General features: G+C 38.7%; 4 protein-coding genes across 4 annotated transcripts; 3 read left to right on the top strand and 1 right to left on the bottom strand.

Moving 5' to 3' along the window:
- Positions 1–375: 375 nt before the first annotated feature.
- LOC101299472 (DEAD-box ATP-dependent RNA helicase 40-like) lies at positions 376–6,605 on the bottom strand. The gene is made up of 7 exons (XM_004298221.1): positions 4,931–6,605; positions 4,632–4,826; positions 4,149–4,217; positions 3,367–3,636; positions 2,913–3,263; positions 2,062–2,339; positions 376–1,941 (listed from the first exon to the last, which is right to left on the bottom strand). Exons 1-7 carry the CDS (start codon positions 6,098–6,100, stop codon positions 819–821), a joined length of 3,456 nt encoding a protein of 1,151 aa, XP_004298269.1. The 5' UTR covers positions 6,101–6,605; the 3' UTR covers positions 376–818.
- A 1,678-nt stretch (positions 6,606–8,283) lies between these two features.
- Positions 8,284–11,009, top strand: LOC101293289 (solute carrier family 25 member 44-like). The gene is made up of 6 exons (XM_004297056.1): positions 8,284–8,522; positions 9,195–9,573; positions 9,813–10,009; positions 10,110–10,251; positions 10,350–10,509; positions 10,883–11,009. Exons 1-6 carry the CDS (start codon positions 8,452–8,454, stop codon positions 10,906–10,908), a joined length of 975 nt encoding a protein of 324 aa, XP_004297104.1. The 5' UTR covers positions 8,284–8,451; the 3' UTR covers positions 10,909–11,009.
- An 863-nt stretch (positions 11,010–11,872) lies between these two features.
- Positions 11,873–12,705, top strand: LOC101292989 (TATA-box-binding protein 2-like). The gene has a single exon (XM_004297055.1). It carries the CDS (start codon positions 11,976–11,978, stop codon positions 12,564–12,566), a length of 591 nt encoding a protein of 196 aa, XP_004297103.1. The 5' UTR covers positions 11,873–11,975; the 3' UTR covers positions 12,567–12,705.
- A 2,973-nt stretch (positions 12,706–15,678) lies between these two features.
- On the top strand, positions 15,679–21,863 carry LOC101299183 (ADP-ribosylation factor 2-like). The gene is made up of 10 exons (XM_004298220.1): positions 15,679–15,826; positions 15,994–16,064; positions 16,288–16,407; positions 16,516–16,634; positions 16,775–16,856; positions 20,820–20,838; positions 21,052–21,118; positions 21,218–21,278; positions 21,393–21,630; positions 21,745–21,863. Exons 1-9 carry the CDS (start codon positions 15,679–15,681, stop codon positions 21,462–21,464), a joined length of 759 nt encoding a protein of 252 aa, XP_004298268.1. The 3' UTR covers positions 21,465–21,630; positions 21,745–21,863.
- The last annotated feature ends 3,129 nt before the right edge of the window (positions 21,864–24,992 follow it).

The raw sequence follows: 24,992 nt of genomic DNA, 5'->3' as shown, positions 1-24,992 counted from the left end.
GTAATGCTGGAAAATTTGAAACCTTCAGGTCTATATCCATTGCTCAAACCTATAATTAAGATCAGAGTTCTTGACAAGAGCTTATCGACTCGTCGCTAAACAAGGGCGACAAGTCAGAATCATGCTGAAAGTTGAATAGGATGAAATGCTTTTCCTACCAATAGGTCTATATATGAAGTTTACACGCGGTACCTTGCTCTACATCCTCTACTTGAGAATGAGGCGTTTATTGTTCCTTTCACATCTTGAGTAAATGGGATTTGAAAAATTATGAGAACTGTCAATAAAGATTGATGCTTGTATATGGTAAAACTAGAAAAAAAAGAAAAAAAGAAAAAAAAAAGGTGCAGCTACTGTTAAGATCGTAATAATGTTGTGAGAAATAAGTCGAAGATAAAAACATTTATGTGAAAATGAATAAGATGATCTGATGACAATGTCTAGTAAAATAAGAGGCACCACGGATAGAATGTAGGTGCCCTACCTGTCCAGTACAATTTTGTAACGAGGCACAAATAATCTTAAGTTGCTGTCCCAGCAGTAATCAAATTAACTGTAGTATGATCATAATAGCAGGTAAAAGAGCTTTCCCTAGAGCTATTCGTGACCTCACTCACATCCCCAAAAGTTGTCGGGCACCTCATCACGTCTTTGGATGAAATCCAGGCAGCCCCAACTCCAATTTGCTGCAAATATCTTCGTCGTAGTAAGAAACCAGATTCATATATCCACAAGTGAGCCACTCAGTGAAGCAAAACCAACATCAACCAATCACACTAGGTACCACAGCAAGAAATGGTCACAAATTGAATGTTCAGTCACTGAGTGATATGAGTCTCCTCCAGCTCCTGCTTGGTAATTTCCTTAACCACTGGCAGTTCCCCTTGAGTCTTGTTATTTGGAGATGCATTGACTTGTCCACCAGGGGACATGGGAGACATTTCTGGTCCAGTTGGAGCCTCAGATTCTGGAATATTAGGATCCTTCTTATCTATGCTTTGATCATGGGGCCTCTCGTATCTTTCATAACTAGGACTACGACTGCGGTTACGACGGCGACTCGGGCTAGGGCTATAGCTACGCCCACGCCCACGACCACGGCTATAGCTCCGACTACGACTCCTACTACGACTCCTTGTCCAACTCCGACTCCTTTGACGACGGTTACGACTGCGGCTTCGGCTTCTGCTACGGCTTCGGCTTCGGCTTCTACTACTGCTATAACCTCCCCAAGTTCGAACAGTTTCAGGGCTCCGACTTCTGCCTCTGCCCCTGTCAGCAGAATCAATTCTATCATCAAATCTTCCACGTCCACGTCCCCTTCCACGCACATCCATATTGTTGTACCGATCATTTGGGCCACGGTCATTTCTATCAAAACCAGTATGACTACCGCCAGGACCCCCAAATCCCCGCCCCCTGTTTCCACGCCCACCAAAGAAATCATTTCTCCCGCCACGGCTGCTAACAGCACCATCTCGAGGACCACCAAAGTTGCCATCCCTCATGCCACCACGTCCACCAAAGTTGCCATCCCCTTCCCTCATGCCACCGCGACCACCAAAACCCTCGTCCCTCATGCCACCGCGACCACCAAAACCCCCGTCCCTCATGCCACCGCGACCACCAAAACCCCCGTCCCTCATGCCACCGCGACCACCAAAACCCCCGTCCCTCATGCCACCACGACCAGAATCAAAGCGGTTCATTGCGCCCCTGTCCTTGCCAAAACCAGGGCCACCACGCAGAGCAATATCTCGTACCTCTGGGGGCACTTGCTGGTTGGCTCCCTCTAGAACTTTTATCAAATCAGCTGCATATTTCCAATCCTGCTCAGAGAAAAAGGTGTACGAGACCCCAGTTGCCCCGGCCCTCCCGGTCCTTCCAATTCGGTGAACATAGTCTTCAACCCCGTTAGGAAAATCATAGTTAACAACTACCCTGTAACATGAGACACTCAAAAGATAAGTACACGTTTTTCAAATAATAACAAGGTTACATAGGAACTAGCTTATACGCTTACTCTAAATCAGCATCAAGTGCAAAGAAATGATAAGCTACCTTATATCTTTAATGTCAAGCCCGCGAGCAGCGACGTCTGTTGCAACTAAGATCGGGCACTTTCCACTACGGAACTGATTCAAGACATAATCTCTCTCACCTTGAGATTTGTCGCCATGAATTGCAGCCGCCCCAAAGGTACGTCCAATACTACGTGCAAGCTGATCACACAACCTCTTTGTGGAACAAAAAACAATAACTTTAGAACCTCGTTCCTGGGTTCTAAGGATCTGCTCCAAGCGCCTCTGTTTCTCCATTTGTGGGACAACTTCAACATACTGAATTTTCCAAAAACATATTTTAATCTTCTTCTGAAATGTAAGAGGTCCCAGACAAAAGTTCTTTCTATTACAGACAATGTAAATCTTATCCTATACAGGGTTTTCAAAACTATATGCATTAAAAGGCAGAAAAAGGAGATCAAAGCATCAAACAGCCAGGACTTGCATCTGGTCAGCTACTACAATGTAATACAGTCGATGCAGTACATCAAAAACTCAATCAACTTATTGTTCGTTATTGTTTAAACTTGGCAAAAACTGTTCATCCCTTATTCCAATAAACCACAATCATTCTCATACTTCATTATAGCTTTGAGGTTTAACACTACAGGAAGAGACATGTACCTAAAAAAAAAACACAACAAAAACAACTGACAAGGCTATATAGCTAGTTTGCACATGAGATTTGTTATGAACCACATCATACTAAGTTCCCTACAATCTATAAATTTAGACTATTGGTGAAATAAAAGATGAGACAACTCAAAGTTTTAAATTATAATTTATGGTATCAGAATAGTTTTCTAACTTATTGAGTGTCTCAGAAAGACACAGTATACAAGAACTTACCTGTGTAATAGACTTGTTTGCAGCAAGCTCATCAACATTGCCAATATTCACCTGGACAGGATTAACAAGAAGATCACTTGCTATTTTTTTTACTTCTTTGGGCCAGGTTGCTGTGTACATAAGAGTTTGTCTGCGTGGGGGTATTTCATTCACAATTTTACGAATTTGAGGTTCAAATCCCATGTCAAGCATCCGATCTGCCTCATCAAGTATAAGAAGGGATACTTGGCCAAAATTAATTTGCTTCATTTCCAGTATGTCATTGAGCCGACCAGGAGTTGCAACAACTATATCTGCTCCACGATCTAATTCTTTTAGCTGAGGACCCTTTGGTGCTCCACCATACAAGCACTAAACATGAAATTCAATCATAGTGAAACAAATAAGTACAACACCACATGGAGTTCAAAGAAATACTATTATTGTGCAAGGAAATCAAGCAAAGAGCACCCACCGTGCAGGATACCCTGGAAGCTCTGCCAAATTTCAAAACCTCCTCCTGTATTTGTGTTGCAAGCTCCCTTGTTGGAGCCAAAACCAACACTGTTGGCCCATTCCGAGAATCATTACGGCACTGTCTAAGAAGAATGAAGGCAGGCATCAAATAACCCAATGTCTTGCCAGAACCAGTTTTCGCAATAGCTACTATATCCCTACTTTGAAGAGCAATAGGCCATGTTTGTGCTTGAATTGGTGTAGGAGATGCAAATCCAGCAGAGTATATCTGAAATAATAACATAGGTCTATGGTCAGCAAAAAGTTGGGTGTACTTCATGATAGAGGACTACAAGCAGACATCATTACATATTATCATACAAAAGGAAGATAACATAAAAGCCCATGGGGTATGTGGTTGCTTACAGAAGCAACTGGAGGCAACAAAAGAGGGCATAAAGACATAAGAGGTGGAGCCATTAATCAAGAAATCCCAGTCACATCAGGTGTGATTTGGATGAAGGGCCAACCACCCTTTAGAAGATGCACAAGAAAGGCTCCAACAGTTCATTTTGCAGCCACCAAAAATGAGAACAGTTGTTGCATGTGTAAGTGTGGCAATAGCAATGCAGCGTACGACATATGCTCCACCTCCGGAGCAGATATCGCACCTGCGACAAGTGAGAACTCATGAGTTCAAATGTAGTAAAGCAAAATGATAATTCAAAATTGGAATGGATGGATCTCATAACTGATTTATTATCTTAGAAAAACAAACAATTTCTATCATGTACAACTTACGTCTCTCAATATCTCTGGCGGAAATCCAGTATCTTCAAATGTCATGAATGGTGCAGGAACATTGTCACCCTATAAAATTAAAAATCAATGCTGAAGTCATTAGCATCAATAACAGTTAAACATGCTATTACATTTTGAAGAACTACAAACAGTACAGGACCAGCATGACAAGGATGTCCGAATTGCAATTCCAAACAGTTATTTTGCCAGAACTTCATAAGAACTTCCATGAACAGTTATGAATGTTATCAATGCCTACTTTGATGCGTTCAGAAACTTCATGTATAAATCACACCAGATACATACAGTTTTACCAATTTTGTTCAGTGTACAACCCAATTTCTTTAGTTTCCTATAAACATTCAATCTCTTTAGCTAATAGTCAACAATCTCAGGGAACTATCTTCCCATTTATCTCTTCAAAACAAGATGAGCATTTCCAAATTCATACAGACTGATAACAGCTGAGAAACAAAAACAGACCGTTGCAGTAACTTCGTATTGTTGAAGATATGCTTGAACAGGGGAGAGGTTAGGAACACTTGTTGGTCCGACGTATGAAGGCTTCACCAGAGCATTGTTTGAGAATGGTGGACCACCTGTTGCATGACTGTACATGTTATGCATGCCCTGACCAGGTGCAGCGTTTTGAAATGGGACACCACTGATTCCCATCTCCTGAAAGAAGTAACAATAACATGGTTTGATAAGTTGGACATGGAAATACAATATAATCAGCATACAGTCATACACAAATGGACAGCTGAGTATTTAAGAAATACCTGCTGACTTCTTGCGATTGTCATTGGGATATCAGCAATCTTAGGCTGTTGAGTACCTGTTGGCCGTTCATTGTTACCATTTGAGTAATATTCATTTCCAACTCTACCCTGGAAATTATTTTCAAGACTCCTCCTTAACCCAAGAGGATGCATATTAGGCTGCTGACTATGAATCATTGCTGGCTCCATTTGATTGTGAAACCTAGAACCGTGTTGATGGTGCGCCAATTCAGTTCCTGATTGTTGCTGGTGGCCAAAAGAAGAAGGCTGTTGCATATTTCCCAAAGAGGCCCCAAATTGTTGGGGTTGAGTAGGATGAACAGCTCTCGGTGGCACTTGTACTGAAGAAGTCCCAGTAGTGACATTCTGCAGAGATGAGACGCCCACTTGTTGAAACTGAGATGGAGAAAAACCACTTTGGTTTCTGTGCTGAAAATCTTGTTCCTCTCTTGGTGGGTATGCAGATTGTTGATTTGCCGATGCTTGCCCATGTGCACTATGCGGAGTCTGTTGCTGGGAACTTTGCTGCCCCTGGGGAGGACCACTTTGCTGATAAGCCATATACTGCATTTGCTGCTGATGTGAATATTGATGTGCTTGTGCTTGAAGCACCTGTGAGCTTTGACTCGGTGGTGCTTGTTGCCCCAGTTGGTGGGGGATGTGCTGTCCTGCCTGCTGGGCTGAAGCCTGGGGCATCTGCTGACTGGGATGCTGCATCATTTGCTGACTTGGATGTTGCATCATATGCTGTTGTGTTGATGGCACTTGCCCATGTTGCTGCATAGCCTGTCCTAACTGCGAACTCTGCTGATGACCAGCATGTGGCATTTGCGAGTTCTGCGAATACGAGGACATCTGTTGCCCCATTAGATGTCCATGTTGTTGAGGATACTGGCTCACTTGCTGCCCGTCCTGAGACACCACCCCATTCCCTTGCATCGAATGCGCAACGGGAATCGCAGCCATCTTCGGAGTGGTGTTAGCAGGAGGCGGGCCCTGCGGCAAAGGCGGAGTCAAAGAAGCCGGCTTCTCATACTGGGTAATGTTGGTTTCCGGATTCCAATAATACAACACACCCGTGCTGCCATCAATTAATCCCTTCCAAGGTTTCGGCAGACTCGGATCATCCGGGGCATACCGTGGCCCAGAAGCTGCCTCCGCTGTCGCCATACCCGCTACTTATCTACAATCAAATCAAACAGTCGCATCAAAAAATCGAATATCAAAATTCGAGCTAAAACAATTATCGTGTATGGCTCTAGTACAAAAATCTCTAATTTTACTTTGAACATAGATACTGGCAATCTAGAATCGAGCTAAACTCTCAGAAATTTCAACGCTCAACGAACAATCGTATTCATATAAATCTTATAGATTTGAAAACTGACTACTCAGGATTGGAAAACCCTAAAATCGATGACATACCCAGATAATACCGATTGAAGCTTCGTATCTGAATTAACTAGTTGTGTGATAATCAATCGGAGCGGGATTTGATGAGCAATGCAAAACCCAAACCCTAAATCGGGGGCTCCCTCTGTGTGTGGCTCTTTCTACTCCGAGAGGTAGACGAAGAGAACCGAAAAGCCGAAAAGGGTGTTCCGGAACAAAAAGCCTTTACATGATAGAGTTGTATTCTGTAGGTTTACACCGATGCTCCAGGCTAAGGCGGTGAACCCTCAGAAAATATCTAGTGTTGGATTTCACTTTGGGCTAGCATTTATTTATTTTTGGTTTTAAAAAATAAATAAATAAATTTACCTCTACTTTTCTGCTTTCCATTTTTACCATGCACTTTTACGGGCATCCGTGATTGAACATATAATTTATTTGATAATCAAGCTTAAAAAGTTCAAAAATTTTGTATGCACGCCTTGTAAGTAGATTGTGCAATCTGAGCCATTTGTATGTTGTAGGTCTGATCACTTGTGGTATATAATTAAATAGATAGAAAGGGATGAATCTATCTTAGTTGTTTGATCTTAAATGAATTGTTCAAACAGATAAAAAATAAAACCCGTAAATCCTAAAATTACGTTAACCCCGACACCCAATCTTGTATTTCTACTCTGCCAAAGACGACTCTCATGCATTTTTAGTCACTTAATAATGCAATGCAGTTGAGAAGGATCCAAAGGTAAAACAATATACCAAGATTCAAAAGGTATCTAAACAATAAAATTAGATCTTAACAATTCATGTGTCTGTGTATTTACATGACGTGTACATAAACGTCTCTACTACAAGGTATCCAAAGAGGAATTATTACCTGGTCCCGGCACATTGCTGAGCTGGTGTTCCCAACCAATGAGCACAAGACACGTATACAATTTTTTAAATCAGAGTTAAATAGATAGCAGAGCTGTTAACTCCGTCCATCTGTAATTCCTCAAACTTACGCAGCACTGGTCTTCTTCTTCTTCACTCTCCATGGCCTTCAATTCCAAAACTCAAATCTTCAATTTCTCATCCATTTTGTTCGGTTGAATCTTCTTTATCAATAATCGATTTGCATATAATGAACTCTATTTTTTTAATTTTCTCAATAATCATGGGTGAGGAGAAGAAGGTTTGGGTGCCCAGAGAAAATTCTGGGTACCTGTATATCCGCGCGTGAATTGAATTCCGATGTCGTCGGACGACGTGGAGGCAGGAACGGACTCGTCGGAAGCCGATGAGTCTAGTGGTGGTGGAGGTGAGTCATGGTGGCGTTCGGACGTTGGTGGTGTAGGAGAGGGAAACTTAAATCTACTTTCTCTCTCCTCTCAAATCTCATATCTATAAACCAAACCCAGAAGCTTCAATTGGCTTGATTGTGACGGTGAGCAAAGGAATATAGGTTGGTTGGGAAATTTGTCCTATAGTGTTGTAAAGATTGCAGACCAGTAGAACAACAATGTGCTTCTGCAATTTTTCTTTGTTTTTCCTTTTGAGAAGGTTTTAAGGTTTCTTCATTTCATATGAAGGAGAAAGTGACGTTTATGTTTGCCATTAACACCGTTATCTCAATAGTTAACATTTTGGTGATGTGTTAAAAAAAGAACCATGTGTCTTGTGCTCATTGGTTGGGAACACCAGCTCAGCAATGTGCCGGGACCAGGTAATAATTCCTCGTATCGAAAACACTAAAACAAACTATACTGGCCGGTGAACGTATCCCGTGAGTCAACACGGGCTATTTGGGTGCGTATCCTGCACGTATCCGATTAGTATACGGATACGATACGCGTATTCATGCGTCAAATTAGGCCCACAATGCCAGAAAAGCAAGGGTGAAGGACCTACATTCGAGAAGAGGCCAGAAGTCGCAGTGGAACTGTATGTAGTCATTCCGTGCTTCGCTTCCTAAATTTAATACGACTCTTGGAAGCGGGAAGCGGGAACCTTGGTTTCCCTGCCCTCAAATCCCATTTCTCCGATACTAAAGTAACCTCAAAGTCCATAAGCCTCCCCTCGAAAGTTGGAAACAAACAACTAACAACTGCCTGAGCTGGAAAACAGAAATAAAGAGCAAAACGCTGATGTCGGTGGAAGCAAAGGTTGAGACTGCGGCGGAGTTGGCTCTTGCTGATACTGATGTGAACTGGGACAGGTTCATTTCGTTGCCCATTTCACCATTTTGCGTACATTTTCTTTACATGCTTTGAATAAAGACGATTGCTTTAGGCCAATTTGGACTTTGTTGGGTTGCTTATTCCTTTGCTTGTTTTTGTTTATGGTCTTTTGTTTTCGAGTGGGTTTAACAAATGATCGATGATAATCATGATATGATGTTTGCATGTGGGTGCTGATTAACTAACTGACTTGGAGATCAACAAGTTTATTATACTTGTGTTTATGTTGTGTTTTGAGAGCAATGTAAAGATTCAGTCTTGAGCTAGAAATGCTCATTACAGCTGCTATGATGTTATGATTTACACATTGGCTAAAGAATTTGTAGTCGAAAACCATGTAAAGGAGATTCTTTTATACTGCTTTGTTTGGTTTTGGAGTGGTTTGCAATGTAATCTATACTTCTTCGTTGTGGAATATGCGAATGAGGAATGGCTAATGAGTAATGAGGATGGAAATCTCATTGGATTCTGGATTGTGCTTTAAACATAACCAAATGCTACTCAAAAACCAAAGTACACAGGAGTACAAGTGCATGACTATTTCTAAATTCTATTGTTAAACCTCAACGAAGACATGGAGGCTCTTTTTGCTTATAGGCGGTGGTGGCGGGTGTGGATGACAAGTGTTTCTCTTTTTTGCATTAATGTAGGTTGGACAAGGCGAGGTTCCATATAATTGGGGCCATTCTCTTCACCGCACAATCAGCCTTACTACACCCAACATTAGTTGTGAAAACCAGAATGCAAGTAGACACTAGACTCTCTCACATGAGTGCAACATCGGTATTTAAACAGATATTAAAGATGGATGGAATACCTGGAGTCTACAGGGGTTTTGGCACTTCTGCAATTGGATCATTGCCAGGTAGGGTCTTGGCTTTGACATCACTTGAAGTTTCAAAGGATATGATGTTCAAGTACACTGAAGGTTCAAAGATGCCTGACGCTACACGTATTGGTATTGCAAATGGAGTGGCGGGCATGTTCTCAAATCTCATTTCTTGTGCATACTATGTACCCTTGGATGTGGTAGGTGAACCAGTTCCTTCTCATTCCTCTAGTTTGTTTCTGTCATTAGATAGGAAACAGTGTCATTCACAAAACTTTTTATTCTTATGTGTATGATATCCTGTTCAGTCAAAATTGATGCCCTATGATTATTTTGGCTCTTCATTATGCTGATACATCAATTCTATCTTTCAATACTAAAGGTCGAATGTACCTTCTGAAATGTCCCTTCACTATAACTATACTTTATATTTTTCCAGACTTGCCAGAGACTAATGGTTCAAGGACTTTCTGGGACTACATCCTGCAACCGACCATTTGAGGTCATACGTAAAGTTATACAGGCTGAAGGTTTTCGTGGTCTGTACAGGGGCTTCGGGCTGACAGCACTGAGCCAGTCGCCAGCATCTGCGCTTTGGTGGGGAGCCTATGGTTCTGTCCAACACATGATCTGGAGGTGTGTATAATTTCCAGTGATCTAATTCGATTCTATTGCAGTTCCTTGACTTTAGCCTAATGCGGTGTCTAATTATTATACCTCATTTATATCATCATAGGAGTTTGGGCTATAGCGATAAAGACCAACAAAAGCCATCTCATACGGAGATGGCGACAGTTCAGGCAACGGCGGGTATGATGGCTGGTGCTTTGTCCTCTGTCATCACTACTCCTATTGACACAATCAAGACACGACTTCAGGTAATGAAGTGTGAGACTCAAAATTGTTTCCTTCTCAATCTACACAGTCATTTGTCTTTACATTTTCTGAGGCTAATTGTTTGATATGCTACTGAAAGGTCATGGATAACTATGGTGCTGGAAGACCAACGGTATTGAAGACAGCAAAGACACTATTTGAAGAAGATGGATGGTGGGGCTTTTACAGAGGATTTGGTCCGCGGTTCTTAAACATGTCACTCTACGGAACTACAATGATAGTCACTTATGAACTAATAAGTAAGTTAGCCTCCTGACTACTTTTCTGTATTTAAAGTTTGCAGTTTCGAAGTCTGATTTTGGCAGATGAAATTAGGGGTTTAGATCTATCTTAGGAACTTCATCAATGTGTGCACACCTGAAGTTGGAATCTGCTTAAATGGTTTTCTGGAAAACTAACAGGAAATAGATGTTGTCACTTTTAAGATAAGACGGCAACTTAGTGGCAAAGTAATGATATTTCTATATGTGCAAGGAGGGTTTTTCAAAATGAAACTAAACTTGTTATTTTTTTTGTTTTTTATTTTGTAACTTGAATGTCGACCTTTTAGTACTGGTATGTGGCCAACTAATGAGATTGTCTTGTATTGTGCTCGCACTCGCAAATTATCAGAAAGATTATCTATAAGACAAGAATGACTTCTCGAGCTGGAAGAGGTTCAAGTTTTCTGTACTACCTGTTGATTCATGAACTAAACTGAGGGGAAGTTGATTCCAAGTCGTCTTCCAGTTTTGCTAAGAGCAGACATTAGCCAGTCAGCGACTCACATTAGGTGCATTTCTTGAATGGCTTCTTTTTCATTCTATTTTAAGTTTGTAAATGTGTGTGTTCATTGAATTCTTTGGACTTTGGAGTATCAAGTTCTAACGGGTCAGGGAAGTTGATAGGGTTCTCAAGTGTAAGGGAATGAATTGGAAACCTGCTCCCAAGCCATATATTGATTATATTCGAGTATTCATCTAAATTCTAATGCAGCTTGTGAGCTTTCACAGATTTGTACTTCCATTAGAGTCAGCTCCCAAAGAACTCTCATATACGTCTATGAGATGATATATGAAATTGTACGTCCATGAGTCACTTACAGTTGATTATGGAATCGTGGAAGGTCTGAGTTACTGTCATGAATTGAAGATGGTTGCCAAAGGAGCTTCGACTGGGGAAAATTCGACAGTTAGATGGGGAGCTTCAAAAGTATTCTTTGGAGTTTGGATACACAGCTGCAGAGGTCGGATTGAAGAGGAGCAAGGCGGTGGAAGAATTGAGTAAGTTGATGGGTTATGAGTTTAGACAATTTCATGTGTGATTATGTGATCATCCATGAGGTAATTAAGGTGATTAGCAAAAATGAGGTAAATTAAGGTCCCACAACTCGGGTCCATTCTAATCCAAATACAAAGAGGAAACCGACTAATCCAAATCCAAAAAGGAAACCGACTAATCCAAATCCATAAAGGAAATGTCTGTCCTAATACAAAAAGGAAACAACTGATTGCAATACTTGCTAGCCTGATGTCTATAAAAGGGCAGAGCCGCATGGTAGGTTGCTTATAAATATCATTCGATCATCTCCCCTTCTCCCGTCTCTTAACACCAAGCAAAACCCACAACCTCTTTCACAAGATTCGCCAATTCTAGACTACTGTTAAAACCAAGCAAAACCCACAAACCCCTTTCACTAGTTTTGCCAATTCTAAACTGTGAGAATATGATGGAAACCCAGCAACCCTCTGCAAGCGAAATCGTTCCCACTATTCAGAACGTGATCTCTACGGTTAACCTGGGCTGCAAGTTAGATCTTCATCAAATCACTGTGCAGGCTCAAAACGCAGAATACAATCCCAAGCGTTTGCATTCCGTGATAATGAGAACGAGAGAGCCAAAGGCCACAGTTTTGATCTTCGCCTCTGGGAAAATGGTGTGCACTGGTGCCAAAAGCGAAGCCGAGTCGGAACTGGCAGCTAGGAAGTGTGTACGAACCATCCTGAAGATGGGTTTCGACGCCAAGTTTAATGATTTCAAGATCCAGAACATGGTTGCAAACTGTGATGTCAGATTTCCGATCAGACTTGAAGGTTTGGCTTATGCAAACCCCCAGTGTACGAGTTATGAGCCGGAACTTTTTCCAGGCTTGAGGTACCGCATGAAGGAACCCAAGATTACTCTTCTTGTATTCGCGTCGGGGAAACTAGTCATCACAGGTGCAAAGCGCAGAGAAGACATCCATAAGGCCTTTGAGGTCATATACCCTGCCCTTGGAGAGTTTAAGAAAGTATGCTATAGCAGTATAGCTAGCTAGAAACTTAGTGATCCGGAAAATTTAAGAATCAAGTATGCTAGAAACTTAGTGGTATATATCCGGATTCCGGAATGCAATTTCATTATTTCAAACTTTGTAATGACGTTTTTGAATATATAGATCTCAGAACTTCATTGAACTCTCAGATTATGTGTTGGCTTAGATGTATCTACTAATCTATATCAAATTTACATATACGCGCCTCCCAAAGGCTTTGATTTTCAGATTACGATCATACACTTATCGATGATGTTACTCTTCTTAGTTTCGGGTCTTCCCATATAAACGTTCTGTCTGAATTAACAAAACTATTGTTTACAACCTTAGCAATATGGGGCATTTCATTCTAAATCACATAATTGCTGCATATAAGTAAACAGACTGCCATATAGAAAGAAAAAAAAAAAAAAAAAAGTAAACAGACCGTGAGTCTGTGATGTGTAGATTTTACAAGGTATGCTAACTTCAATTTCTACCCATCATCACATAGGAGATGTCGACCAGTAGAGAAATACGTGATTTTTAAGTTTCTATGTGACCACTGATACAGCCATGCAACTACTCTCTGAAGTCGACACTGAAGTTTTGTCTGAACCCTGACCCTAAACCCTAAACCCTAAACAGGACAAAACGAAAAGAGAAATCCCATCACGAGTCACCAACCAACCAAAGAAAGGTGCTCTCCAATTCTGTAGCAGGAAAAAGGGTCTGCAAAGAATTAGTTTGCCACCTCTAGAATTCTCAATGACGCGAGATGACAATAGATCAGCCAAGATGGAACCGCATTTGTTCTCTTAATGGATATGGGAACTTCAAAATAGATACTTACAATGATGGTATGAATGTACGATCACTTGATTCTTTGTTTCAGGATATGCGAGCGAACTCAGTGAAGTAATATTAGAAAGGCCAAGTTTAAAATCACATTCAGACTAAGCTTTCTTATCGACGACGTCCTTCAAAATGCTCTGTTATTGTTACCTCAAATGATGGTAGGGTTTCTCTTTTGCCTGCTCGGGATTATATCCTGTATTGTACAGATCAAATATGGTGAAGTCCTCAGGTTTACATAATGAAAGTAGATGGAGATACAAATTGCTATTAGTCTCCCTAATAATCAGTACTAGCTTTGGAATCCCTCTGCCTCAATTGTGCCATTTTGAAAGAGTACTTTTGTCTCCGGAATGATAACTGAAGTAGCTCTCTAGACTCATCAGTTAGCTTCACCAGAATCTCACCTCAAATGAACTCGTCGAGTTCTAACCCCTTAATTAAGAGGAAGCTAAATCGGGTGCAAACTCTTGTGCTACAGAAAATGAGTTCAACACTCGTTTAGCTAGCAAGCTCTGTAATGTTTGATGAGTTTCAAAGCTATTCCATTTCCTTGAGATAATATTTGTTTTAATTTACGGATACAATATTTCGAGAAATTTTAAATACACACCTCTAATCTCTTAATACACACCTTTATGATTTTATGTTTCTATTTAGATTTTATAGGTAAGCTAAATGACCAAAACATACATCTATTATTAAAAACAAAAATCACATGCTAGAAGTATTATTTTCAACGTTTTCTATCCTAAAATCGTCGAAAGCACGTCTTCTCCCCTAACCCTAACTCTTTTCCACAATTCATTTCGGTTTTTTTATTTTTTTTTTATTTGTATCAGCTTTAGTTTGATCTTGCATATCATATTGTCAAGTACTGCATTTTTATCATGACATGTTTTATCGAATAACTAGCTATCCATGTTTAATAGCTATTGTACTTCTACAATTCTACTAGCTTGTGAAATTTGAAAACTTGTATTGGTGATTTGGAGTTGGGATATAACAATAATCATTTGATTATAAATTGAACGATGATAACCAAAAATTTCAAGCAGAAATTAGACGAAATAATATGTAAAATGAGGTACCAAATAGTAAATATATATTAATTATATTAATAATGAAATATTTCATAAATTAAGGGCATTTTAGACAGTTTGAGATGTGTATTAAGTATAATACTTGAATTGAAAAACTTGATAGATAGTGTATTAAGTAAGGGGTGTGTATTAAGATATTAGGGATGTGTATTTAAAATTTCTCCAATATTTCACTTGTCTCATTATTGGCAGATTAACCTAAAAGTTATAAAATTTCAAAATTTAAACAAAACCGTTAACGTCCGTATTTCACGTAGCCTATAAATGGCGCCAGGGACGAAGATAGAGACTTTGTGGAATCCGAATCTGAATCTGCATTTGGTTTTCAGATTATACCCACACACACCGTTCTCTCTCCTACCGTAAGTTTCTCCATTCTTTTCCCTTTTGCATTTACATCTCTCGTTGGCATTCAAGGTTCTTGATCAATTTCTCCATAAACGAATTGCAAACTTGCATATCAAATTCAAGGTAATTTCTCACTTTTTTCATAGCAATGCCGAGCCTTTGATGCTTATTTGCTACTGAGAGTAGTATTTGGTCGATGCGATACCGTGCAATGAAAATGAGGGTCTTTGGGTTAGTTGTGATCAATTTATAGAATGAAACGAACATTTGTTTGGATAATGTACGTCCATCATCGATCATGATCAATCTCATCGTACCCGGATTGTTTTATCTCTTTAATTTCTGTTCTTCCTACATTTGCTTGGATACCAAATAGAGGCCGGGATGGATTAACAATTGAAATTCAAGTTTTGTACACATTTTTTGCTGATATGATATGCATCGTTGGAAGTTGTGAGGAGGGTAGTGCATGAAAACGAAAGTGTTTTGGTTCACTTGTCATGTAATACAACTTTAGGAACAATAGGTTGAATACTTGACTTACTGCATAGCATTATGCAGAAGCCTGATTGAAGAATTGACTCAGAAGGTCCATACCGGTCGCTGCCTATAAAATTTTCTGTTAATTGTTCATTTTCTTAACTTTCACAAAATATAGGCCGTTTGTTCTTTGAGGTTTTTTCGCAACTGATTTTTTTCGGCTACTGAGCTTTGTCTTCCCATGGATGCAATATTTGTCTGTGAATAGTGACCTACGAAACGTGAGAACATTTGTTGAAAAACAATGGGTTTCTGACCTCAGTTTGGTTTTGGATTATTTCAGATTCAAGATGGGGCTGTCGTTCACCAAACTTCTCAGCAGACTGTTTGCTAAGAAAGAGATGCGTATTCTTATGGTGGGTCTTGATGCGGCCGGTAAGACCACCATTTTGTATAAGCTGAAGTTAGGCGAAATCGTTACCACCATTCCTACCATTGGTATATTTCTTGCACATTTGTATCCCAAATGAATCAAATTCGATTCCTATTATGCTTCTGATCATTCAAGTCTTCTATGGCAGAGATAAATGGGTTTATATTTTGAGACCTTAAATGGATGTTGTAATCATCTATGAATATGAATGCTGTTTAGTGATTTTGAGCAGGATTTAATGTGGAAACAGTGGAATACAAAAACATCAGCTTCACTGTGTGGGATGTTGGGGGTCAAGATAAGGTGAGCTACATTTTGTTTTAAGATTGCGCCTCTTAGTCATTTGTTTTTGATAATTGAGTTTTCTTGTTCAGACGGACAATATCCCACTTCCTGATTGTGTTGTGTATACATGTTTGTTCAGTTTGAACGTGTAAAACAATTGTACATAAGTAGACTAGGTCTTTAAGCTAATTACTTGGTGAGAGTTCTTGTTTGATTATTGGTGGCTGTTGGTTGGGTTCAGATTCGACCTCTGTGGAGACACTACTTCCAAAACACACAAGGGCTTATCTTTGTGGTTGACAGCAATGACCGAGATCGTGCTGTTGAGGCTAGAGATGAGGTGCACAGGATGTTGAATGAGGTATTTGGGAAGGCTTATGTTTTTTTCTTTTTTCGATGTTCTCTTAGTTTAGTGGTCAAGTTCATGAACTTATGATCATAAAGGGATCTTATGTTCTTTATTGACCAGGACGAGTTGAGGGATGCTGTGCTTCTTGTCTTTGCAAACAAGCAAGATCTTCCAAATGCCATGAATGCTGATGAAATCACCGATAAGCTTGGCCTTCATTCTCTTCGACAACGCCACTGGTATAATTGATAAATAGAAAACCTGCATTCTCATTCTCCCTCCATCTACTGTCGATTTACAAAGTCGCAAAGAGAAGCACCTCAATCCTCCTTTTTGCCTATGTGCTTATTATATGTACATTTTTATTTATACTCTGCAGGTATATCCAGAGTACATGTGCCACTTCCGGTGAAGGCTTGTATGAGGGATTAGACTGGCTTTCAAACAACATTGCTAACAAGGCATGTTAAACTTTTCTGGAGTTTTAGTTCTGTCTACGACTGCTGCATTGATCAGTTCAAAATTTTGATGACCTAATGGATTTGAAAATGGTTTTTTTTTTTTTTTGTTGTGTTTTTACTGGACTCCTTGTTCCAGTTCTTTGTTATTCACTGTCCTCCGTTTTCCTTGTTTCAGGCTTAAAGGATTCTGCAGGTTACAGATGTGATATATTATCCTGTAACCCTCTCATCTGGGTTCTAGTTGGTCTTTTTTAGTATATTTTCTAGCTAGACTAATTGATAAGCCAAATATTAATAGTAAGTCGTATCTGTTGATCCACTTCGCGCTTAAATGAGGATGTACTCTCTGTCCCTACTTTGGCATCGAATTTTCTGAGATCCAATATGATCAGAGTTTTGAGTTTTTTTGAAACTCACAGTTGCAACTGGCAAGAGTACCAAAGTAGGAGGTGGAACTCACAGATGACGAGTTGGATAGTTTTTGTTGTGTAATACATACATAAATAAAAAACCATTACTAAAGTTGAAAGAAAATTAGTATAGCTTCTTAGTTAAACCGAATATATAGTTGTGTTTTTCCTTTTGCATATGCGATGCGACGATCAGTCACGTACTGTTCGAAGGTAAGAACACGAAATGCAGAAGGCTATGCACTTGTTTTCTTTGACGGTGCATCTATCAAAACAGAAAGAGTGTGCTTTCCCTTTGCTCTTACAGTCATCCAAGCATCGCTTCCAGGCATCTGCGCATCGCTCGAGGCAGTCGAAATCTTGCCCGTAGACTACTTGTGCTGCAGGCGAAGCTAGCAACAACAGTGCAGTTGCCACAAGAACCATTAGTACTTTTGAAAATCCTGGAGTAGACATCATTGCTAGCTAGCTCGATAGGGAGTTGATTTTGCTATTAGAGATGAACGTACTGGTGCATATGAATTTCCTACAAAAAAAAAAAAAAAAAAAAAAAAACAGGTGCATATGAATTGTGAGATGCTCAAATATCACATATATATGCATGTGTGTCTGTAATTCTGTATAGATTGAATGTCCTTGAAAGGTGATCATGCATTTGTTGTAACCTGAAACTAAGCGTATGTTGTGGATTATGGTTAGTGATTAACGGAATGGTGCACATTCAGGGCGCATGCATTATTACAGTAAGGAAATTATTTGCTCAGTTAGTTTGAGTTTAGGAAATTTGTGATAATTTATGCGTGTGATCGTCTTGAACGTGCAATGCAGCATTGGTGTTACGTAATATGGTGTTATACAACGATGATCTGGAATTTCAAATCCTACCTTTGAGAAATGATAGGTTCCAATTGGTGAGAAACGAATCAGTGCGAGAACCGAGAGGTTGTTAACGAAGAAACATTATACATGATGGTTGATGCTTTGGGGTTGTGGGCTCGAAAAGAGACAATTAAGATATATACAAATACGTACAATGCACATACGCGACTCGTAGTGTAATACTTGGAGAACAACAATGAACTTGGGTTAGCTTTTGAATTGTTTCGAAGCTCTCACTATTATTAGTGCCATGTTATTTATTACTTTGAGTTCGATATCACAATGATATTATGTTTGTTTACTTTAGAATTTTCTATCATTGAGGTTCTTGACTATGATATATACAACCTCTCTTAGGCGATACAAACTCGTTCACTTATGATTTTGTATGTAGCTTCCGATTTCATAACATCTATAAAATTCATATAGAATCAACATAGAAGGAGTGATTCTAATGCAGCTGTAGTTTTTGTCTTCACGGGATGTCTCTTATTAGCTTATGCTCACAAACTGGGAAAAACTTTTGTGCGCACAAAAGCTTATCCGCTCAGTGATGAGAAATTTTGATAAATAACCACTTTTAGACGTTGTAATTGATTTTTAACCATGTTTTACAAATAGTTGAAAACTGACCATTTTAATGGATACAAAGTTTTAATTGCCCTCAATTAGTTTTCTAAAACTCATGGATTCTTTTTATTTTTCTCAATAGTCTTAATTGCCCAGTTCCTAATATATACACAAGAGAAAACATGGAAGAAATCCTTGAACATTTGAATATCTTCAGCAAAAGGATTGAACCTCCAACCTAAAATCTACAATGTCCTTGCAATTGCATTCACATTTAACATGTAATTTATCAATTCTCACTGTCAAAAAGCAACCTTGGATCAAAGCGGTAGCTTCAAATTCAATAGCTGCCATGAACTTGTTTTATGATCTCTCAAAATAGCACCAGCACCACCCATGCATTTTGAGAGATCAATTGACTTTGATAAAACGTTTATGGGGAGTGAGGATTTCAATAGTTGGCTCGTAGCTAAAAAATACTCATTAATTGAGTTATATATATCATCAATTACAATTGCATTTTATTACACAGAAGATCGTTAAACCTAGAATTCGTAGTAATTGAATCATGATTACTAATAGACTGATATCCCCTTATAATTGGTAGATCATTTCATTTCTTAAATTTCAAACATAAGAAATCCCAACATAGAGAAAAAAGCTTTGCGTTTGATGTCCACATTGTTTTTTTTTTTTTTTTTAGGTTTTTTGAATCTAATCTTGAATGAATGATGATGGAGATTCAGAAAAAAAAAAAAAAAAGAAGAGAAATTTAGATGAGGGTATATGAGACTTTTGATCAATTGATATGGTTATTTTTCAATTCTTTATAAAAATATGGTTAAAAATCAATTACAACCCCTAAAAGTGGTTATTTATCAAAATTTCTCCTCAGTGGCAGTCTGTTAAAAGTTAAGGAGTTAAACTACTCAAATGTCGTCGTTGAAGGCAATTCAACCTTAATCATCAATTGTGTCACCAAAAGGCTCAAATGCATGCGGAAGCTGCTACAAGTTATGAAAGACGTTAGAAGCTTAGAGCTATTGCCGCATCCTTCACAACCAGGGACGTATCTAGGATTTGAACACGGCATCAGCTACGTTGATAATTTTTTTGATGACTCTATAGCCTAACCTGCATAAGACCAATATCTACTCTATTACTTATTGAATCAAACATTTTATGTATAATTAGTCAAAAATAATACACCAAGTCTACTACATGAAATTATCAACGCATAGTACGTATACTTTTCTGTGTAAGTTTTATGTATAAATCTTTTTCTAACCTGATATTCCTATACTTGGCATGTTTTCTCCCTAAATTAGCCACTTAAGTAGCTACGTCCCTATTCACAACAATCACGTTCATCCATGTTTTTAGGGAGGTGAACTTTGTTGCAAATGCGCGCTCTTTCTCTCTTAGGTCACAATTTAGATGATTCTTATTTTTGAGAGTTTAATTTTCCTGCCATGTTAGATATATTGTTAACTTTCATCTCTTTAGAGCAGGTTGCTCAAGAGGAAATTTTGATCTCTTGGAGCAGGTTGCTCCAGAGGAGGAGTCTTTGTAACTTAGTCTCAAGATAAAAAGCCAAACTATAACGTTTTCGCTAAATCATATATTTTCAGTTCCTTACCATATTTTCTATAAAAAAAATAAAAATAAGTAAATAAATAAAAAATCATATTTCTAAATGAAGAAACCCTTACCATCCACTATGGTAATTACCCAAAATGGTTTGACTTGGTGCTGAAGATTCGAGGAACATATCCTCAAATTCCACATACGATACTTTTATTTATTTTTATTTCGAACGAAAATAAAAATAAAAAGTTGAATTTTTCTGGCCGACAACCAGCATCAAAAGTCGGTCGCGTTTACCTGTTCATGTTTATCTTTTAGGAAAAGGAATGCGTTGGGTTCAAGTCATAACAAACCACCTCAAAAATAGCGCGTCTTGCCAGCTCACCATCCAACCGTTCTTCACTCTAAAACTGACTGTCCACCTGTCCCACCACCGATTAATCCTAGCCCTCCAAATTCTCCCCCACTCACTATATAAATAACCCCTACCTCCCTCACGTCCTCCACCCAGCGCTAGAAAAATAGCAGGCTATCAGGTTCAGAGCTTCTCTTCTTCTTCCATGATTCCTCTTTCAAATTCGCTTTTGCTTCTTGTTGCTCTGTGCTCTTAGGGTTTGGATTTGGCTCTGCCGATGAGTCTATTGGTTTTGGCTGTTAACTCGTTCCTTCCTTCTCTTATGAATTCTTTAATGGTTGGATGATTCGATGTTAATGGAGATCGATTGTGATTTTGTGTTGGTGTGATTTAGGATTGGACTGGTTTGGTGGTGATGGCTGCCCAGGGCAATGTATATTATCAAACGGTTCACTAAATCGGTTTGCAGAGATCGAATTTAATTTGTTTAGTTCTTCTGAGAGTCAGCTTTGATTCGATAGAGATTGTGATGCATCGTGGTTTAATTGATTTGGTTTTAGGATTTGGTGGGTGAAGGCTACAGTCCGTACACAAAGATTAGCAGACATCGGCTTTAAAATGGTTTAACACGGATTTAAATTGCTGATTTGACCTTAATTTTGAACTTTAAAACTAATTGAGAAAATTGTTTTGTGGTTGGATGATCCGATTTTGATGCAACATGGTTTTATTTAGGATTTGGCTGGTGACCGTACAGATAGCTATGGACAGAGTATCGGCTTTCTTTTTCGGTTTGATACGGATTAAATTTGCTAATTTTACCCTACCTTTCAAACTTCCAAAATATTTAGATTGTGGTGGATGATTTGATTATGATGGAGATCGATTGTGGTTGGTTTTGTTGGTGTGATTTAGGGGATTTGGCTGTGGTTTGGAGATGGCTGCCAGGGTTTATATACAGCTAGCAAACACGGTTTCGTAAATTGGTTTATTGGTTGCAGATATTGAATTATCATTTATTCTTCTCTGAATTTGCCTGGTTTGGTATGGATTTTGATGCATTGAACCTTTTGATGATGTGTTTTAGGATTTGGATGGAGAAGGTTTCGGCTTCGGCTTTTATCAGCTTACACGGGTTTAATCTGCTATTTTTTCCTTCCCTCTTAGACTATCAACTTTTTGTCTGCCTCCTATGAGATGACGTGATGGATATGATTGATTTATGTATTTTATTCCCGGTTGGTCTAGGGCATGGCATGGTTGGTGGAGGCTAGGAGTATTTGTTCCCAGCTTTGTTTGGATCTGGTGATCAAATCGTTCTTTGGTTTTGGCAGTGATCAACATATATCTTATCAATAACTGTTTTGGCACATGTTATATATCCTAGTGGATCATCACGGGTCTTCTTGCTCTGTTTTAGGGTGTGATGGTGATGGTTAGTAGGCAGTTGTGGTGTATCGTTTGCTTTCGCCTCTCTTGGTTTCAAAACTATTTGTTTATTTTGTTCTTCCCCAAACCCTATTTTGATTTTGACGTACTCTAGAATTTGATTGGTGTATTGGTAGGTGTAAATGCTCGACACATATAAATGTCGTTGGTTTGGCTTGGCAATCAACCGTTCTTTCTTTCAAAATATCTCTTTTTTTTTCTTTTTTTTTTTCCTTTTTACTGTTTTCCTTTAATTGTTCTTTAAGATGTAGGCTTTGATTTGTTATTGGTCTTCTTTAGAAGAGTATTGGAGTTTTGGCTGCGGTGTTTGCACTGGTTGTACAAGTAAGATCAGTTCTCGGTTTTTTCAGTTGGTTTCATCAGTCAAATCATTCCCTCTTAACTTTCTACTTCTTTTAAACTAATATTTAATGGAGATCAATACTACAAAAAAAAATCGGTTAGCCACGGCAAAAAGCCGTCGCCAAAAACCACTTTGTCGTTGCGAAAAAGCAACGGCGACAGCTTGGCTACGGCAAAAATGCCGTCGCCGTTGAGGGCGTGGCCGTTGCTTTTGGCTACGGCAATAAGCCGTCGCCACCTTTTACGACGGCAAGCAGCGACTGCAAAAGCCGTTGCTTATTTGGCGACGGCAAGTGGCGACTGCTTCCACCGTCGCAAATCACCCATTGACAACGGCAAACTTGTCGTGGCAAATTCTATTTATGAATTAAAAAAAAATCTGGCAAGCTAATATATATATATATTTTTTTGGACAAAAGCTGTACAAAAAGAAATTAAACATACTTAAAAGAATTGTTACATTCAATTAGAGTCCTCAGATGTCAATCTTACATCACAAGAATTATCAATATAAGCACATCAAGCAATAATTTATAAGTGTTTCTACCAAATAGTTCCTTGACATAAGCACAAAATCAACTAAGTGCAACTAACTATGTCAAAGCCTCCACAACCAAAGTTTTAATTGTAGATCATGGTAAATCAGAATTTCGTAAATCAGAATAAAAATAAAGTAGCATACAATTCATGATTATAAGAATCAAAATAAATCAGACTTGTTGTATTCCTCCAATTCCATCTGTTAAGCCTCCATGGCTTCAACAGCCTGGTCATTCCACAACTTCCTCTCTTCCTCACTCAATTCCTATACTCCACAACAACATAATGAATAGTCTCTGGTTCAGTCAATGAAAGAGGACATTAACTCGAAAATTCATTTGAAACAAAGAGTGTACCTTCCATTTAACTAAAATGAGAGCAGTATCAGTTGAGTTATTGATTCATGATCTCTCTAGTCAGTAACCTTCTTTTCTTCCTTCTTCGTCTCGATCTCTTTTGTTTTCTGTTGATTGATACACTAAGAACATCAACAAAATGTATTTCATTATATAACTACATTAATATTACACACTGATATCAACAACACAACACAATCATATCATGACTAAGTATGTATTGTCTAATGACATTATTTACAAGTAGATGTATACGGCAGGAGCTCCATTAAGAAATTGAACCAATCTATCATCAAACCCACTTTTCACTTTGAAATTGAACCCATATATATATATATATGTACAAGTTCATCAAGAACAGCAGAACCCCATTCACTAATCACACAAACTTGCTTCTGTACAACAAAGAGACCATAACCCAAAATCAAATACATGACAATACTGCAAACTGGGTATAAACTTCATAAAGGCATACAGTTTGTTAAGAACCAAGTTGACTGTTTCATTTGCTCTTTTGATTATTTTTTTTTTGTTTGTTCTCTTTCCTCTGGAAAATTATCAGCAATAAAAACCAAAAAATATTTTCTGGTTGGTTTAGATTGGCAGACAAACAGAATGATAACTAAAGCTTGCGCCTAATAAACGAAAACAAAAACAGAAATAATAATAATAAAAAAAGTAAAAAGAAGGTACCGTTGGATCTAAATGCGTTCCATCTCTCTAGAAAAGGAAAAGAACTCATGAATCTCTCTCGCTAGCTAGATCTAATAGTTTCTTTACTTGCACAGTTCTTCTCTGTCGATGAAACAAACCAACCAAAAAAAGAGAAAGGGTTAGGATTCAAAACTGCGTATTAAATATAGATACAGTAAGAGTTCGAGGAAATTGAAAGACTTGGATCATGGATTGTGAGCGAGAGAGATTGAATATCAAAGCCAAAATCAGACACATGATAATTCACAAAGAACACCTTCAATTGAAAATTAGGAATAAAAACAATTGAGAACATATCACCATCATAACATGTCACTTAATAATAGACACCAAGCTTTACAACAATTAAATTCCTAGTGCAAAATTCTACTGACAACATTTATTTGGGCTGGCCTATATCAATCCATAATACCCACAAAAAGAAAAAGGGAAATCTATTTGAAGTTTGAACCCTACTGACGAAAAAAAATTTTGAAAACAACACCAATGTAGTTACATTCCATAACATAATTGATAATAGACTTTTTCCAACATCAAAACAATTATGAAAAGATTACAATCTAAGTTGAAGATAATGCCGAGTCCTAACTTCATGATATGAAAAAATTGAACAAGGATAAGTGAAAGTGAAAAGAGCAGTGAGCATTGTGAACTTACCTTGAAGTCCATGAACTCAACTTGGCAGTTTAACCCGTTACCCGTTACCCGTTACTCGCCCGCTAACCGCCCACTAATAACCCGCCCATTTCCGCCCCATTACAGTTTTACACTAATGGGTTGACAACCCGCTAAGAACCCGCTAACTAACGGGCGAAAACGGGTTACCCAATAGAACCCGTCCAACCCGCTAAGGAAAAAAACCACCCTGTAAAATTTTACTATTGTCTGATTTATCCACAAATCTTTCCACAGTTTTTTCTCTCTCTCTCTCTCC

The sequence above is a fragment of the Fragaria vesca genome, linkage group LG4, assembly GCF_000184155.1.
Source record: "Fragaria vesca subsp. vesca linkage group LG4, FraVesHawaii_1.0, whole genome shotgun sequence".
NCBI classification, from domain to species: domain Eukaryota; kingdom Viridiplantae; phylum Streptophyta; class Magnoliopsida; order Rosales; family Rosaceae; genus Fragaria; species Fragaria vesca.
The sequence above is the reverse complement of the archived record's forward strand: the minus strand, read 5'-3'. Positions and strand labels throughout refer to the sequence as shown.